Raw genomic sequence first — 18,083 nt, 5'->3', positions numbered from 1 at the left:
GTTGGTGTCTGAACTAGTTGCTCATATTTTTAACATTTAGGACTCCTGTTCTAGACTAGACATTAAAACTCCTAGGGTACCACTACTAATGTTTTCTTAATTTATTTTATACCCAAGAAAAGGTTTCAAGTAATTATATTTGAAAACTGTGTTACTGAGAAAGAACAAAACCTCACCCTAATGTGCAAATGCCATGAAACCTAGGAGTAAAGGAAAAAAATTGACAATTTCTTCCATTAAAAACAATATTTTAAGCATATAGGTTTCTTGTCCACTAATGAATAATACTATAGTAGCCACCATTTATTGACCGCTTACAAAATGGCAACTCCTCTCTAAAACTCATTATGTTTATGAGCTTTTAAAATTATCATAGCAATCATGTGGTAGGTACTCTCATTCTCTTCTTTATATCATGTTGAAACTGAGGCACTTAAAGGTTACATGAGTTGCTCCAGGACACACAGTGAAGGACATAAAGCCTGGGTTTAAATCCAGGAGGTCTGGCTTCTGAGCCTGTGCTCTTAACTACAGTACATTTTGGTAGAGACCCAGCATTGTATGTATTGTATTTGTTTTTCATCTGGTTGTTTTACCATCTTGGCCAGCATTAGTTAACCAACAAGAAGGCATAATTTTAATTTTCAAATCATATTTGCTAATAGTTGAGTGTATGTGCATTGCCTCACTTCCCACAGGCAGGACAGATGGCATTGAAGAGACTTGAAAGATTGCTCTTCCCACGTCAGGGGCTCTTCATTCTGCCCATGTAGGATGATGCTGATTGAAATATTTTGGCCTAGGTCTCATTTTAAGAAATTTTTCTTTCCAACATGGTGCTTTGTTTGTCAATATGATTTGTTGATTGTTTTCTCATTGAGGACATTTTGTTAAAATGCCAATTTAAAACAGAATTTTTAACCAAATACCTTGACACCCCTCTACCAGTGGAGGCTGCGGGCTGTGTTGGAGCCTGTGGGCTGTGTTGGAGCTGCACACTAGAGGTCGCTAGCAAATACTCTGTTTTTGGAATCATCAGTCCTGGCTGCTATATTAGCTCTACTAATATGCTGCTTTTTGGTCTTGGGAAATGTGCTGAAAAACAAACCCCAAAACAAGCTCAACAGACATATAGGCCTCTTTTCCCAGACTCTAAAATAAGAGTTTTATGTGAGAACTTAAAAAATTTTTAATTTTATCCTGTGTATAAATTGATATTCTTTCTGATGTATGTTTTAAAATCCTGCATATTGATGTAGAACATGAATTCACTGTCTTCTACCCTCACTGCCTGGCATGCGCATGTACAGTATGGATTGATGGTAGTTTGAGAATGGCTTCGAGGGCAATTAGAGCATACCAAATGATTTAGAAGCATTACAGTGGCTTTTAATCTTATAAGTAGAGGTATGATTTAAATTTTCAAGCAGCCTTTGGTTATTTACCACTTCCCTTATTTATCTAATAGTGAGGCAAAGAAATGAGTGTTGCCAGAGGAAGTAATGCATTATTTCTAACTAGATCTGCTGTTATTACTTCCTTTGTAGTATGTCTCTTTTGAGTCAACAACCCTTCCTCTCACTGGTACTTACCTGCCTTAAGGGACAAGATGAACAAAGGGAAGGCCTCCTAACATCTCTCCAGAATCAAGTTAACCAGGTAAAGTATAGTATAATATTAAGCCAGGCAAATATCTTTCTAATGGCATTCATTTATTTGCCTTTCAAATACTGAAATTAAATTAAAAAGGGCTGAGTGAGGTGGCTCATGCCTGTGTAATCCCAGCACTTTGGGAGGCCGAGGCTGGTGGGCCACTTGAGGCCAGTAGTTTGAGACCAACCTGGCCAACATGATGAAACCCCATCTCTACTAAAAATACAAAAATTAGCCGGGCATGGTGGCGTGCACCTGTGATCACAGCTACTCGGGAGGCCGAGTCAGAAGAATTGCTTGAACCTGGCAGGTAGAGGCTGCAGTGAGCTGAGATCGCGCCATTGCACACCAGCCTGGGAAACAATAGTGGAACTCCGTCTCAAAAAAAAAAAAAACAGAAACAAACAAACAAACAAAAAAACTAATAAGGGTACAAAATGTTTTGAGAAGATGCTGGGAAACAATCCATGCCCTGTTCTTCTACCTGGCATTCTAGACACCACAAGATTAACAACTTTATATTAATGATATGTACAATAAATATGTACAGCCTATAAAAGTAAAATTTTACATATTGCATATAACTTCGAAGTATCTGCCCCTCTCCTAACTTTGCCTCATAGGAGAGGACCTGGAGGAATCTATGCTGCAGTAGACATGGCAGTGAGTCCAGCTCCTCAAGCTTGGATGCCACATTATCAGGCACAGTTTCAGCTTGAAATCTGTAGGTTCAGAAACTCAGTTTTATTGATGCCAACCAAATACACAAGAAATAAATCAGAAGGCATATTGGTTTATTTAGAAATAATTTGGACATTGCCTTTTCACCAAACACAGTTCTTCTGGTCACTGTTTGGGGCTCTTGCATCTATGTACTATAAGGAGACTGAGCATTCACAGTAGAAATTGGAGAGCATGGAATTAATAAAGTGGATAGATTGGTCTTATGAGGTGTTTTATCCTGATGCAGAGCCTAATCGACCCCTTCTTGTGGCGCTGTGTTTCTGTGACACCATGTCTTTCCCTTGAATGGTACTAGATGGACATGGACAAGGACACTAAATCTTTTTTGATCCTGTTGTCATTTCTCGCCTTTTGGATATGAAAGATCTAGATATAGCAGTCATAGTGAACCTTTTTAAATGTAAGTCACATATTACCTCAGTATACCTAATATAAAAATTCTAGCTGATAAGGGCAGGCATGATTTGACACTGGCTCTCTCGTCTACCTTGTCTCCTACCAGTCATGGCCCTCTTTCCTCCACTGTTGTTGCACTGGCTGGCCATGTTGCTGTTCCTTGAACTTGCTGAGCAAATTCTCATTTCAGTGCCTGTGCATCTTTTCTTACCTTTTGGTGGAAAGATTCACTTCCAGATATTAGCATGGCCTGCTCCCTTCCTTCATTCAGGTCTCTGTTCAGATGTTAACTACTTCGGGAGGCCTTGATCACCCTCTAAAAGTAGGAGCATAGCTATTCTCTATGCCATTGCATGCCTCAAATCACTTGTTACACTTAGTTTTATTGGTCCCACTACTATTATTTGAACTCCATGAGAGCTTGTTTAGTTAACTGCCTTGCCCCCTTAAGCCAGCCTTGAGGAGAGGTTCATTTCTTTTGATGAGATTTAGGAAGTGCTTTCATCTCACCATGCAGGGTACTTACAGGTCATCTGTTGGGATGGAGTACTTCTGCATGTGATTCACTTGAACTCTTTTAAGATGACTGTCATTAACGACCATATTTCAGAGCATGGTAGGGTTTTTGTTGGTGGTTTTTTGTTTTTGTTTTGAATTGCAATTTTTTTTTTTTTTTTGCTCATGTCATCTGATTCTAGGGTGTTGCCCACTTGTGGCTCCCTTTCCTAAGCAAATTTTTCCTTTTCCAGCATTAGTATGAGTCAGTGAGGAAGTGAAGAAGCAGCCCACTTTATAAACTGATAAGCCACTTGACTGATGTCTACAATGCCATGTTTTTCAAAGCACTGTGCATTCACTTTATCAAGGAAGACACATACATAAGATAGCAGACCTTCTCTTCTATAAAACATCAAAATAATACATTTGCTAGGATTCACAGCAAGTCCCTAGAAATATAACACAGGACTGAGGCAAAATGTAATTCTGTCTCTCCAGTGTTTTTGTTCATAAGACCAATGAGGTAATGTATTTTAAAATTTTTATTAATGCTAAATATGATAGCCCTCTCAAGCATTTTCCCAGACTTAATCATAGGTTATATAATTATATAAGATTTTCTTCTTCCACCTAGATGGGCAAATGCAAAATAACTAGCCAGATTTCTGTCTGCATAGAGGAAGAAGAAAGCTAAAATTTTATTTAGCTTTGTTTCTTAATTTGTTAAAGATAAGAAGTTGCTTTTTGTTATCAGTATAAAGCTCAATTTATCTTTAATTGAGAGAAAAATTAAACTTTAATGGAGAGAAAAAGATTTCTTTTTCCTGATCTTAGATTTTAAGTAACTGGAGAGAAGAACGATACCAAGATGACATAAAAGCGCGGCAGATGATGCACGAAGCATTGCAACTCCGCCTAAATTTGGTAAGAGACATTTCTAGTATTTTCCCTTCATTAAACATATCTACATGTGAAAATAACTCCAGCTTTCCACTTCTCCTAAATGCAGAGTCTGCATTACAAGGTGAGGCCTTCCACTCTTTGCTCTCTGTAACTACTTCCCTGTTTCTAAAGCCTTCTGTTTCCCTTGCTGCTTTCCTTCCTGTCTGGTCATACTTCCAGACAGTGCTAGGTATTTTAAGCTTTGATTTGCCTTCTTTACCTCTACCCTAGTGAATCTTTCCTTCTCTTCAGTTTGTGCTAAGCGTAGATCTGAGAAGACTATTATAAGTGTTAGCTTCTACTATACTTATTTAAAACCATTTAAAAAGTCTTTTAACTCAAAGTTTTGTCCAACTTTCCATCAAACTGATTATAAAGACAAATCCCACAGAGAAGTTTTAAAGAAATTTAAAATTTCTCACATATTGTGCACTTCTTTGAGTTTTCTTTTCCCATCAGGCAGGTCCAAGTGCAGACCTCTATGGGGATGGCCTGCTTGATACTTTTGCAGTTGTTTCTAACCTCGTCCCAACATGTGAACTGGTAGGCGTGCGGGCCAAGCCTCCTGCCCATCACTGCTGTGCTAGTGGATGTTTCCATGTGGTATTATGATAGCAGGCTTAGATTCAATAGTAATTGTACAGCAAACACAAAGTTGCAGATAATTGAATTACATGACTTTGGCATTATTCAGGTTTAATTCAACTATAATTGCATCATAAAAATGGACATCATAAAAGATTTGGAACAAAAGAAAACTAAGTTTATTGGTGCCCACATTCAGATACTCACTTCCCTTCTTCATTTTATTTAATTTTGAATGAACTGTGCTGAAAGAACTAAAAATGGTGATAAACATGTAGGTAAGTGAGAGAAAAGATAAGATAATCTATAAACTAGAGCATCCCTTGTTTTTTTAAAGAAAAAACAATGAAAATTTGACCACATAAAGCAATGGGATGTTGTTTTCTATTTTACAGAATGCAAATATTTTACTGTATTTTATCTGCTAGGTAGGAGGAATGTTTGACACGGTGCAGAGGAGCACCCAGTGGACTACAGACTGGGCCCTCCTACTCCTTCAGATCATTACGTCAGGAACTGTTGACATGCACACTAACAAGTATGTTTTTGTCATTTCACATTTATCTTGCTACATGTATGCATGGTATAAGCTTTGATATACTGATGACGATTTCTGCCACATCTTATTTACTTGGATACTATTAAAAATTTTGTGCCTTGAATAAAAATACTCAGTTAAATAAGTGTATTTCAGTTTCACTTTAAGATGAAAACAATTATTTTCTTTCTTTCTTAGTGAATTATTCACAACAGTTCTTGACATGCTGGGTGTTTTAATCAATGGAACATTAGCCTCTGACCTATCAAATGCATCCCCAGGGGGATCTGAAGAGAATAAGCGTGCATACATGAATTTAGTAAAGAAACTGAAAGTAAGTTTGAGATCAGCCTGTATTAAGAGCTCAAGTTGTTCATGGATTTATTATCTAGTGCATTTTAATTTACTACTCCTTAAATTAAATGTTATTAATTGTATTCAACTTAATTTAATGTGATTATTTGCTGTTTGTTTCACCTAACCTTATCAGTACCCAGAAGTTACAAGCACATAACCTTGATTATTTTTTATTAAAATTATATTATAAAACATGTTTAATTTTTAAAAGAACTTTAGAAATCCACTGTTAAATGTATAACCAGAATACTAACATTAGATAGATTTAGGTTAACTCTATGCTTGGACTGGCACGTGTAATTGAAAACCATCTGCATTGATATTTATAAATCGATTCATTTGACCACTAACAGAATCTTTTAAAAAAATTGTAAGAAAACAGTGCAAAAAGAAAACAAATAAATCTGATGCATTACCAATCAAATAAATCAATGGTTACCTTGTAATCTGACCCTGGACATGAGAAAGTGTTCTGTTCTGCAGCTCCTGCATTCTGATTGTGATTGCTACCCTGGATTTTTGTCATTTCAGCACTACGATGTTTGTTGTGTAACAACAGTGCCTTTGTGTATGTGTTCTATTTTCTACTTAAATAGAAGAAATGAAACACTCACTACTCTATTTGGAACTGCCTTGTAGACCATGTTCAGGGTTAAAGAACATGCGCTAAGCTATAAAAAGGGAAATGTTTCATAAGGAAACTTCTTTCTGGTTAACTTTTGCCTTCATTGTAATTTCTGTCCCGCTTCTCACTCACTCACTCTGTCTCTCTTTTTTCTTCAGAAAGAGCTAGGAGACAAGCGATCAGAAAGTATTGACAAAGTTCGACAGTTACTACCTTTGCCGAAACAGACATGTGATGTCATCACTTGTGAACCTATGGGTTCCTTGATTGACACAAAAGGAAACAAAATTGCTGGATTTGACTCTATAGATAAAAAACAGGCAAGAGTAAATGTTTTTTCTCATATATACATTTATTTACAAAAAATCAAATACTTTTTCTTGTCTTACCATAGGATATATAAAATATCTCAATTTTGCTGTTGATGTTTTTAAGGCTTATGCTTGTCTTCTAAGTGTACTTAGTCATTGGCATTATCATATAAAGAAGTCATATCTTTGAAGATCTTCATTTTATATGTTTAAAGGACTTAAAATGTTTCCCTGAATTTAAGTAAATTTCTGAAACATGCCAAGAGAAACTAAGTAAAAGCTTAGTGTAAAAAAAAAAAAATAGCAAAAATAAGTTCTGATTTTACTTCAGATTGAGAAGCAGAATACATTTATCAATACAAAATTTCTTGTAAGCTGAGCATGGTGGCGCATGTCTTTAGTTCCAGCTATTTGGGAGACTGAGGCAAGAGGATTGCTTGAAGCCAGGAGTTTAAGGCTGCAATGTGCTAGGCTCATGCCTCTGAATAGCCACTACACCCTAGCCTGGGAAACAAAGTGAGACCCTGTCTCTGGGGGAAAAAAAAAAAAAAAAGAAAACCTTCATGTAGTAAGCTATTTCGAATAAAAATTGTTTGAGAAAAGTGGTCAGTTATTCTTTTAATGAACATTAAGCAACCACAGACATTCCACAATCACCAAGATGAAAGAGTTCCTACCGTGAAGGGGGAAGTAGACAGACAATTACAGTGTGATGAGATTTGTGTGTCATGGTACAGAGACAGTATTAGGGGATAGAATAGGGTCCCCAGGAAAATTGACATGAGTCATTTTGAAGGATTAAGAGTTAGCTGGGAGGTAGGGAAAATTGTGGTACAAATAAAGGGAGAGTTTATAAGAAGACATGAAAGAATCAGATTTACCAGGGAATTTAGAGTAGTCTGAGAATCTGATACCAGTTTGTGTAAAGAAAAAAAGCTAAAGTCATGGTCAAGTTTGAGTTTGCAGTGTCAGCGGACTTCCTGGTAGTAAGACATCTGGAATCCATTTGGATATGTGGTTTTTACACCAAGGAAAAAGTTCTCATCTCAAGACAAATATTGGGAAACAGTCAATTTACAGGTGATAATTGAACCTTGGTTTTGTTTTGTTTTACTTATTTGTTATTTATTTATTTTTGAGACGGAATCTCGCTCTGTCTCCCAGGCTGGAGTGTAGTAGTGCGATCTTGGCTCACTGCAACCTCTATCTCTATCTCCTGGGTCCAAACAATTCTCCAGTCTCAGCCTACTGAGTAGCTGGGATTACAGACATGCATCACCAGGCGCAGCTAACTTTTGTTTTTTTTGTTTTTTTTTTGTTTTGTTTGAGACAGAGTCTCACTCTGTTGCCCAGGCTGGAGTGCAGTGACGTGATCTCGGCTCACTGCAACCTCTGCCTCCCAGGTTCAAACAGTTCTCTGCCTCAGCCTCCTGAGTAGCTGGGATTACAGGTGCCTGCCACCATGCCTGGCTTATTTTTGTATTTTTAGTGGAGACGGAGTTTCACCATCTTGGCCAAGCTGGTCCTGAACTCCTTACCTCGTGATCCACCCGCCTCAGACTCCCAAATTGCTGGGATTACAGGCGTGAGCCACTGCACCTAGCCTTTTTTTGTGTTCTTAGTAGACATGAGGTTTCACCATGTTGGCCAGGCTGGTTTCGAAGTCATTACCTCAGGTGATCTACCTGCCTCAGCCTCACCAAGTGTTGGGATTACAGACTTGAGCCACTGTGCCTGGCCTGAACTTTGGTTTTAGATGAAGCTACTCATAAAAGAATAAGTATAGATTACAACAGTGACACTCACATCTTAGGGAATGACTAAGTAGTTATTTGGTGGGCCATTTAAGGAAAAGTATTTCTAAATTGGCATTTTAAGGGAAGTACCAAGAGATGTCACCAATTAATGTTAAGAATAAAAACAGGGTAACAGTTTGTTTTTGTTTTTGTTTTTCTGGAGTCAGTAAAGATAAGCTTGAGTTAACAGACTTTACTTATTCCTGCTGCTACAATTTAATTCTCTAATAATAATATTATATTGAGAGAATGGCTTATTAAGTACAGGGCTCCCATATTGAACCAAGTTCATACAGATTTAGATTGAACTTAATACTAACCCATTTAGAGGTTGACTATAACTTGACTCTTAAATTTCATATTATCTTAAAACTTACAAATATATTACAGAGATTTAGAACTGGTTATAATTTAGTAAGATTAACTTTGCAGTCTTAGAATTTTTAGCAAAAAACTTTTAGAATTTTTTTTAGCAAAAAGAGGAAATACGTATTGACAATAAAATATCCTAGACTGCCTGTGTTGCCTAAACAGAGCATCATGTGGTATAAAGAACTGTAGAACTGTGCTTACAAAGGTCTGAATTCTAGCCACTGCTCTCCAGTGATGTATCTGTGTAATGCTCTCTGCTGTATTCTCGGGTTCTCTAGGGCTCATGCCAGCCAAAATGTTCCCTGAATCTTTGTTCCATACAAGCCTGGACTATGAATAAGGAAAATATCTGAGTGTGCTGTCATAGAGTGCTATTTTCCCACAGGGTCTCCAGGTCTCTACGAAGCAGAAGGTGTCCCCGTGGGACTTGTTTGAGGGTCAGAAGAACCCAGCTCCTCTGTCCTGGGCCTGGTTTGGGACAGTCCGAGTGGACCGAAGAGTAATCAAGTACGAGGAGCAGCATCACCTCCTGCTGTATCACACACACCCCATGCCCAAGCCCCGCAGCTACTACCTCCAGCCACTGCCCCTGCCTCCTGAAGAGGAAGAGGAAGAGCCCACATCTCCAGTTTCTCAGGAACCAGAAAGGAAGTCAGCTGAGCTGTCAGATCAGGGAAAAACCACAACAGATGAAGAAAAGAAAACAAAGGGAAGAAAGCGCAAGACGAAATCTAGCTCAAGAGTTGATGTAAGTGGGGGAAGGAAGGAGAACCCTGGCTCATTAGCCTTTAGTATGAGATTTACTCGTGCTCAAATCATTTCCCTTGAAACATTACCAAGAGCAGGGTAAGTTTTGTTATGACAGTTCTCCTAACAGGTTTCTGCAGTAATTAACTAAATGGCACACAGTGACTTGTCACAGACAACAAGATTAAAGCTTTTGATTTTCCCTCCTCCACTTTTAATACTTTTATTTAATTGTAGGCTTCCATTGTGATATTTAGTTAATATTTCAGTGTCTCCCAATTTCCTCGGGTTTGAAACTTCAATTTTTTGAACTATACAATCCCATTCTCTCACATACTTATGTCTAAAATATTTATTGTATTTTGAGTGGTTGATATCTTCAGTAAATAAACATTGAAAGCTCTATTTGCTTTTTCTTCAATAAAAGTTGGAGTTAACATAGCCAATAGGATGTTCCTGAGATTTTATATTTTACTATTCCATCTTACCCTCCTATATATTTTACTTCTGTACCATGCTTTAGGCTTTATAAAAGATGAAAATAAACCTAATTTAAAATAGTTTTACTTCTTGCTTCTCTATTAGTGTTCCCCACATATAACAATGTTTTAATTACAACAGAAATCTGTTTGATGGCAATTTAGAAATAATTTTATAAACCTTGAGAAGTAATGCGTAAAATGTCTTTCTATTTAAATTAAATTAAAACCTGGAAAATACTTGATAGAGGATTTGAGACGTTTTAAATGAAATTCCACGGCGTTCTTGCTGCACAATGGAAGAAATATTCACCATTTAGTTCAGATATTCATGACTGGTTATGTTTACCTGTGTGAGAACTAAAATACATCTATTCCTAGCTGATAGCTTGGTGATTAATACTATTCTAGAAATGACCACCACCACTTTAGGATGCCACTTGAGCATCAGTACCCTCTTCTGATTCAGTCTTCCTACCAATATTCCTTTGCCTTGAAGGGATGTTTAAAATGGTCCAGACTGAAACTTCCTCAAATTTGGGGTTTCCAGCCTGTCAGTCCATATGGATGGGCTTTTGTTCTTCTCAGATGCAAAAGCCCTGAAACCCATCCTGCTCCCCAAGTCATTCTGGTCATGTCCCCTCTTCCTCTATTCTTCCTGAAGCTGCCTCTTTTCAATGAGATATACTCTGGTAAAATTGCAGGGAAATGAGATTTTGTTTCTCTTCCATCCTCTAGGGCTAGACTAGAGGAGGGAAGGTTGGGAAATTGAGACCTTCAGGTGTGATCCTTGGAGGCTTTGCAGCTACTATAAAGAAGAGGAAGCATGGGGGATGAGGGGAGTGTCTACTTCTTTAGAATGATATCTGGAAAATTGCAAGTGAAATACCATCTTGGCCAAGGAGTGGTTCTGAAGCACTGTAGGGCTCTCTGGTATAATTCTGCAGACCCAAGATACCGAAAAGGCGTTCTAAGTTGAAATTATCAGGAGTCTTAGCAACCGAAGGTGCTTTTTCAGTGATGAGTGTCGTTTAGTATTGGTATTCCTGACACACTTGTAGTCTTTTGAAATAGAATTCAGAAGAGATCCTTTTCCATCTCTGCCCAATGCAAGCCAAGCACTTTCTAAGTCAAGGAAAAGTTTACCTCAAATGAATATTTTCCAGGGGATTTATTAACACTCTTCCTTCCATCTTCTCCTTTATAAAAAATAACTTTGTACATTGGGATAGAAGGTACCTCAGATAGCTTACTGAAGTTATTTGCATTAATTAGCTGTGTGAAATGTGTAGTTAAGTAACTTTTTTAAAAACTTTGTGTTGAAGGAATATCCACAGAGCAACATATACCGAGTGCCTCCTAATTACTCGCCTATCTCCTCCCAAATGATGCACCATCCACAGTCCACCTTGTGGGGTTACAACCTCGTGGGCCAGCCCCAGCAGCCCGGCTTTTTCCTTCAGAACCAATCTCTTACTCCAGGTATGTGACGAGAAAGCACGGATCACTCAGAGATGAAAAACAGCTTGTGGTTCTCTTAGCTTTTAACCTGAAACCTCCACAAAACTTGGACATTTCAACTACTGAGTGCTCAGTTGACATTTCTGTAACTCCCTTCACACAGAAATTTTTTCTTTCTTTTCTAAAATAGGTTAAATCACGAGTTTATGTACTGATTTTGGAACTTTTATTTAGTGTTAAAAGGAAATTAGCTAGTGATTCTAAGCTGTAAGATATAAAAGTTGATAAAGATTTTATGTTGTAAAATTTGTGTGTATTTTTATCAGATATAATTCTTATTGGCATTTTAAAAGATTGCACAATATTGCACAGTGTCTTTTATTGTTCTGAATTATCATGACAGCTAAGAAAATTGATTCAGCAAGATTTACGTAACAACAAGGAAAACAAAATGTTCCTGATTTTAGTATTGCTTTGGCTCGAGCCCATGTAGATTTCTCATCCCAAATGAAAATTTTCTAAATGAAAACATCTCTTAATTAGAAATGAATTCAATTTTCTTTCTATATGAAACATTGTATGTTTTAGCATGTTTAAATTATTTGAAATCTCTCAGCTTAGATTGATCTTCTGGTTTTTTCCAAATGCTCTTCAAATGCTGCTGAATGACTTTGTAAATAGAAGAAGATGACTGAGGCAAATCTCACTCATTTTAGAGGTTTATTGTGCCATTTTAACAAATAATTTTTAAAATTTTCTATTGTGATTTTTATTATAACTTGAGTGTGACATTTGAGGTCTGTGGAAGAAAATGTTTCATTTGTGGCTTATAGCAGGGGGAAATCCATATTTTGTCCTCTAAATTAGTGGTTAAAGGAACTGGTCTGGTAGTTAAGAGTTTTAGGTTCAAATCTGGTTCTAGCACTCTCTTGCTACATAACCTTGGCCAAATCTTAATTTCTCTGTGCCTCATTTTGGTCATCTGTAAAATGAATATGCTAATATCTATTCCCATAGGGTGGAGGATTCAGTTATTTATTCAAGAATGTATTGAGCTTCGTGATATAGTGGACCCAGTTTTGGATACTAGGATATTGCAGTGACCAAAACGTGCAAAATACCTACTTTTTAAAAGATGAAATAAAGTTTATGTTACACACATGTATATATGTAAGATTTAAAAGTAAAGTGTAATAGTTATATAGCCTTTTGAAGGTAGCTTGACCCTGCAGACATGTTCAGTAAGTGATTTTCACATATTCCTAGCTCAGGGCATTTGTCCTTGCTGACCCCTGTGCCTGCAGTGCTCTCCCTCAGATATCTACATCACTTCCTGCCTATCTCCGTTGGGCTTGGTCACATTACTTTCTCACTGGGGCCTTCACTAACCTGTTTTAAATTGTAAATCCATACCCCTTCCCTCTACCTTCTGTTTCTCTCTTTTTTCTGTTTCTCTATTGCAGGGGTGTCCAATCTTTTGGCTTCCCTGGGCCACATTGGAAGAAGAATTATCTTGGACCACACATAAAATACACTAACAATAGGTGATAAACTAAAAAAAAAAAAAAAAAATCACAAAAAATATCTCATAATGTTATAAGAATGTTTACGAATTTTTGTTGGGCTGCATTCAAAGCCATACTGGGCCGCATGCAGCCCACAGGCCATGAGTTGGACAAGCTTGCTCTATAGCATCTAACTTGCCTATATCTGACTTTCTTATTGATTTATTATCTTCCCAGAATGTAAGCCTCGTGACAGATATATTTTTTCTGTTATGTTCACTGCAGTATCCCCAGAACTTAGAGGAACCTCTGGCTTTATAGTAGGCCTTTAAAATAGATTGTTGAGTGAATGAATATAGACTGCGAACTGGACTCAGAGTGGAAAAGAAGGATGCAATCACCATCCTTTTAAACTTCCTCTTTTTAATGCCTCTTTCTAATGCCAAGGTCCATGTGAATTTTTGGCCATTTTAAACTTTGGAGATGTAGAAGTTTCTTTGTAGATACTGACACACAAGGACTGTCTGTGAATTGAAAGCTTACTACTTTGAAAAAGCACATAATCTCTCCCTGTAGAATACTATAGAAAGCTTTTTGTAAGTTGAGGAACTTTAGGTATGAGATGGCATTTAAAAAATAAATTTTGGACTGGGCATGGTGGGTTACACCTGTAATACCAGCATTTTGGGAGGCCAAAGCGGGCACATTACCTAAGGTCAGGAGTTCAAGACCAGCCTGGCCAATATGGTGAAATCCCTTATCTACTAAAAATACAAAAACAAAATTAGCTGGGCATGGTGATGCCAGAAATCCCAGCTGCTTGGGAGGCCAAAGCAGGAGAATCACTTGAACCTGGGAGGCAAAGGTTGCTTGAGCCGAGATCACGTCATTGCACTCCAACCTGGGTGACAGAGCGAGACTCCATCTCAAAAAAAAAGAAAGTAAAAATAAATAAATAAATTTTGAAAAAAAATTATTTTTGAGGATTTATATGAGCGAATTTATTTTCATTTAAAAAAAAGCATCCTCTAAAGTTACAAGACAGTATGTACAACATGATTCCATTCATATAGGGTTTAAATGCAAAACAATCTCCCACCATCACTCACATACAAAAACATATGTATCTTTCCCTAATCTTTCTCATATATACACACCAGTGTGATAAAGTTGTGAAGAAATGCATAGGATGGTAAACTCCAGATTCAGAATAGCATTTGGTAGGAATCAGTGAGGAAAGTAATTAGGTATACAAAGGGCTTCAGCCATATTTGTAATATTTTATTTTGATAGTTTCCCAGAGGTACAAGATCATAGAGTTAGGAAAATTTTAAAAAATTAGATTATAGTTTAATCTTTAAAAAGAATTTCCCTTTTCTATAAATGAATCTGTTTTTACATATTAATATACGTAATTCTTAACACGTAATATATGTTCCGATTGTTGCTTCAACAGAAGTTACCCTGCCATGTGTTACTTCTGGTTTTTTCCAAATGCTCTTCAAATGCTGCTGAATGACTTTGTAAATAGAAGAAGATGACTGAGGCAAATCTCACTCATTTTAGAGGTTTATTGTGCCAGGGTTGAGGACATGCCTGGGAAAAAGGAACACAAAATCACAGGAACATCTGTGCTTTTCCCAAAGAGGGTTTGGGTACTTCAGTATTTAAAGGGGAAAGAGTAGGCAGTAGGGGAAAGAAGAAGGAAAAAGAAGGGGAAGTAGATAAAAGGAGTAAGCAGTTTCATTCTTTTGAGGCTTTGATCAACATTCCCTGAATCTACATTTTACATATGAAAGAAGCAGGTTGAAGTTTTAGTCAATTATGGTGTTGAATCTGCATTTTTACATAAGATTAAGTAAACACAGAGTAGAGGAAGAGGTCAAATATGTATTTGTCTCTGATAAGCGGAGGGATGACTTCTAGCTCTGTCCTGCTCCCCCACAACCCCCGCCCCCACCATAAAAGCTGTTAATTTTAGAGTCAATCTCTTGGAGCTTACAAGGAATTTCCTTGTGAGCAAATTTTGAGGGAGGCCCCCTGGGGAGGTATGTAGCCTTCTATCTTTGCAGCTATCTATTTAGGAAACAACCCGGGGGATAGTTTTTCATGACTCAGTTCCCAACATTGACTTTTACCTTTGTCATAGTAAGTTCGGCATCCCAAGATTTTTAGTTTCTTTTCACAACTTCATAAATTGTATTGCTGATTGTGGTACTGAGTCTTTAAAAGAATGTGGGTTTTTCCAAAAAAAAAAAAAAAAGCTTTAAAATGTTTGTTTTCATCATACATCTTGCTTTATAAAAAAGATAAAACAACTTTTATGAGGTGCTTATGTAGAGTTTTTTTTTCATTTACATATATCAAGGACTATTTTTGGTGAATGAAGAATTGACATTTATTGTGAAGCCAGCATATGTTGACTTTTTTCCCCTAACTTTTAAAGACATATGACAAATTATAATATACAAATATGTAAAGGATTTCCTGTGGTTTCTTAAGCATCAATATAATAGTTGCTTGTTTATTTGATTTTTAGCCTTCAAAAAAGATGTTTTCTCATAACAATCATGGTATTTGAAGTTTGCAAGCATTTCAAGATTTTAAAGCATTTTCATGCCTCTACTATAAAACATGCATTTTCATTTTACCGTGGTGAAAAGGCTTCAATGACATGAGCTTCAGATTTGATGAAAAGTACAAAAGGATTTATATGAATGGCTTAAAAACTTGGCAAAATACATCACAAAGGCAGTATGTTTTATATAAGTAATATGTTCCTGAGGGCCTTGCCTAATTTAAAACCCATGTAATTATGAAATTATGCCAACAACTGTATGTTTTGTGCATTTCAATTTATGAACTGAAGACCTCCATGAAGTTATATCAAAGTAGTATAATTCACTTCTACATCACTCCCCCCATCTTTTGTAAATTATGCAACTCAACAGGTCTTTAATATTTGTGGCAGGTGGGACAGTGCATTGTTTTCTACTTTTTTCATAAAGTGAGACTTAGAAGATGAAATTTCTGTGTTTTGATAAATAAGAAGACCTGTTGCATTAACATAGTTAGAAAGTGTTTCCTTTTGGTTGCTTTTGTAGGTGGCTCCAGATTGGACCCTGCAGGCTCCTTTGTCCCAACCAACACCAAACAAGCTCTGTCAAACATGCTACAGCGGCGCTCGGGCGCCATGATGCAGCCGCCTTCTCTTCATGCAATCACATCACAGCAGCAGTTGATACAGATGAAGCTTCTGCAGCAGCAGCAGCAACAGCGGCTTCTCAGGCAAGCCCAGACTCGGCCTTTCCAACAGGTTTGTCCAGACCCCAGCAAAGGAGTCCTTTGCGTTTTATTACCTCCACTAGCTTGGGATGAGTTTGGGGTATGTGGCATATTCTTCCTGTATGCATATCGCTGTATACTTGTGTGAGTGCAGGTCGCTCTCTCTGTTACAGGCTTATAAATACTTTTCTTCCATTGTATTTTACTGTTATCATTGAGCAAATAAGAATTTGATATGTCTTAGGTTTATTAAAAGTATACCTCAAAACAGAAAGAAGGACTGATGACTTTCTGGTCAATTAGAAGAAGCAGGTCTTTTATCCTTGAGGTGACCTTCTCTGAGCGCTCATTTTCCTATTATAATTACCACCATATTCTGTACTTCTTTCAGCTCTTGTTTCATGTATTATTTTTAGACTTATTACTGTGAGGTTATGTCTCTGAAGCCCCGATGTTTCTTAGGTTTCCTCTGATAGTGCCCTGCCTTTACTTTTTGTTTCTAGTGTATATTTAATAAGGTCTAGAGCAGAAAATAAATTATAAACAACAGTCAGGATCTGGATAAATTCAATTTAATTCTTGATTTATATTTCTGTTTTTGTGGCCTATAACCCAATGTTCTTTATAGAAGAGGTGATCCATGTTTAAGAAAACATCAGCACTTAGTATAAACTCATGAAGAACCTATGCATCTATATAAATACATTAAAATAAAGTATGAGGTGAGAATGGGGATTTCTTTTTCTAGTTTCTGTATACTTGTATTTTCTAGCCTTTCTAAAGTGGTCATGCACTGTTTTGATGATAATAGCTAACACTAACAGAGCACTTACTATATGCCAAAACATTTCTAAGCACTTAAATGTATTAGCTATCTTAGATACCAGGGTAACTCTATGAGTTAGGTACCTTCATGACCCTCCAATGGAAATAGCGAATCTACAGGTACATCCTGCTCTAAGAAAAATCACAGTACTTTCAACATAGCAAGAAATTCAAATGCTTTAAAAAAATATTCTTTGTCTGTTGGATAACTTTCTAGGCATATCTCCATTGTGTAATTTATGGCACTCCCTGCATTTGGGCCACTTAGTGATGATTTTGGTGGATGGTGATGGTGAGGTTAGTCATTCACTCTTAAAAATGGTTCTTTTTTTTACCTGAATTATAAGGACAAGAGAGAAGAAACTAATTGAACGTATGATAATGCAAGCAACAGTCATCACCACGTGCTTGTCGCTCCCTGACCCCTAGCAATTGCTTTAGCTTCCTGAGTGTAAGAAAAGATGGGCCTAAGCTACTGCTTGCCCATAAATGATGAACATTTGATTAAAATATGAAAAATTATTTAATTTGCCTAAATAAGCAACATGTTTACAGTCATTTTTTAAAGCCTCATTGGGAGTTTTAGCTCTTTTTGGGAATCAGCAAAATTAGAGTTGTACTATTGCTTCAAATCATTTTTGAGTTAAAAAAATTCACTAGATGTTGGAAAACCATCCTACTAGAATGAATTTAGCCCTCTTTCAAAGTAATAAAGCCTAGGACCAGGTGCGGTGGCTTACGCCTATAAACCCAGCACTGTGGGAGGCTGAGGCAGGTGGATCACTTGAGGTCAGGAGTTTGAGATCAGCCTGGCCAACATGATGAAACCCTGTCTCTACTAAATACAAAAATTAGGCATGGTGGAGCATGCCTGTAGTCCCAGCTACTTGGGAGGCTGAGGCAGGAGACTCACTTGAACCTGGGAAGTGGAGTTTGCAGTGAGCTGAGATCATGCCACTGCACT

At 37.2% G+C, this 18,083-nt stretch overlaps 2 protein-coding genes across 8 annotated transcripts in view; one reads left to right on the top strand and one right to left on the bottom strand.

Annotated features, from left to right (window-relative positions):
- Positions 1 to 6,268, bottom strand: part of P2RY12 (purinergic receptor P2Y12) — a 46,410-nt gene extending 40,142 nt beyond the window's left edge. Inside the window, exon 1 of one of the 2 annotated variants that reach the window (XM_003894951.5) lies at positions 6,153 to 6,268. The gene's annotated coding sequence lies outside the window, so the exon portion shown is untranslated. The remainder of the gene's footprint in view (positions 1 to 6,152) is intronic. The other variant, XM_017955787.3, reaches the window with a different exon arrangement.
- Positions 1 to 18,083, top strand: part of MED12L (mediator complex subunit 12L) — a 341,626-nt gene that overhangs the window by 283,205 nt on the left and 40,338 nt on the right. For all 6 annotated transcript variants that reach the window (XM_021934743.2, XM_021934738.2, XM_021934742.2 and 3 more), the window contains 8 exons: positions 1,548 to 1,659; positions 4,126 to 4,215; positions 5,247 to 5,356; positions 5,555 to 5,690; positions 6,497 to 6,658; positions 9,203 to 9,565; positions 11,369 to 11,525; positions 16,114 to 16,325. In XM_021934743.2, the coding sequence (XP_021790435.2) occupies positions 1,548 to 1,659; positions 4,126 to 4,215; positions 5,247 to 5,356; positions 5,555 to 5,690; positions 6,497 to 6,658; positions 9,203 to 9,565; positions 11,369 to 11,525; positions 16,114 to 16,325 (1,342 nt within the window). The remainder of the gene's footprint in view (positions 1 to 1,547; positions 1,660 to 4,125; positions 4,216 to 5,246; positions 5,357 to 5,554; positions 5,691 to 6,496; positions 6,659 to 9,202; positions 9,566 to 11,368; positions 11,526 to 16,113; positions 16,326 to 18,083) is intronic.

This window comes from Papio anubis, chromosome 2 (assembly GCF_008728515.1).
Source record: "Papio anubis isolate 15944 chromosome 2, Panubis1.0, whole genome shotgun sequence".
NCBI lineage: Eukaryota > Metazoa > Chordata > Mammalia > Primates > Cercopithecidae > Papio > Papio anubis.
This window is presented reverse-complemented; position numbering and strand designations above follow the sequence as displayed.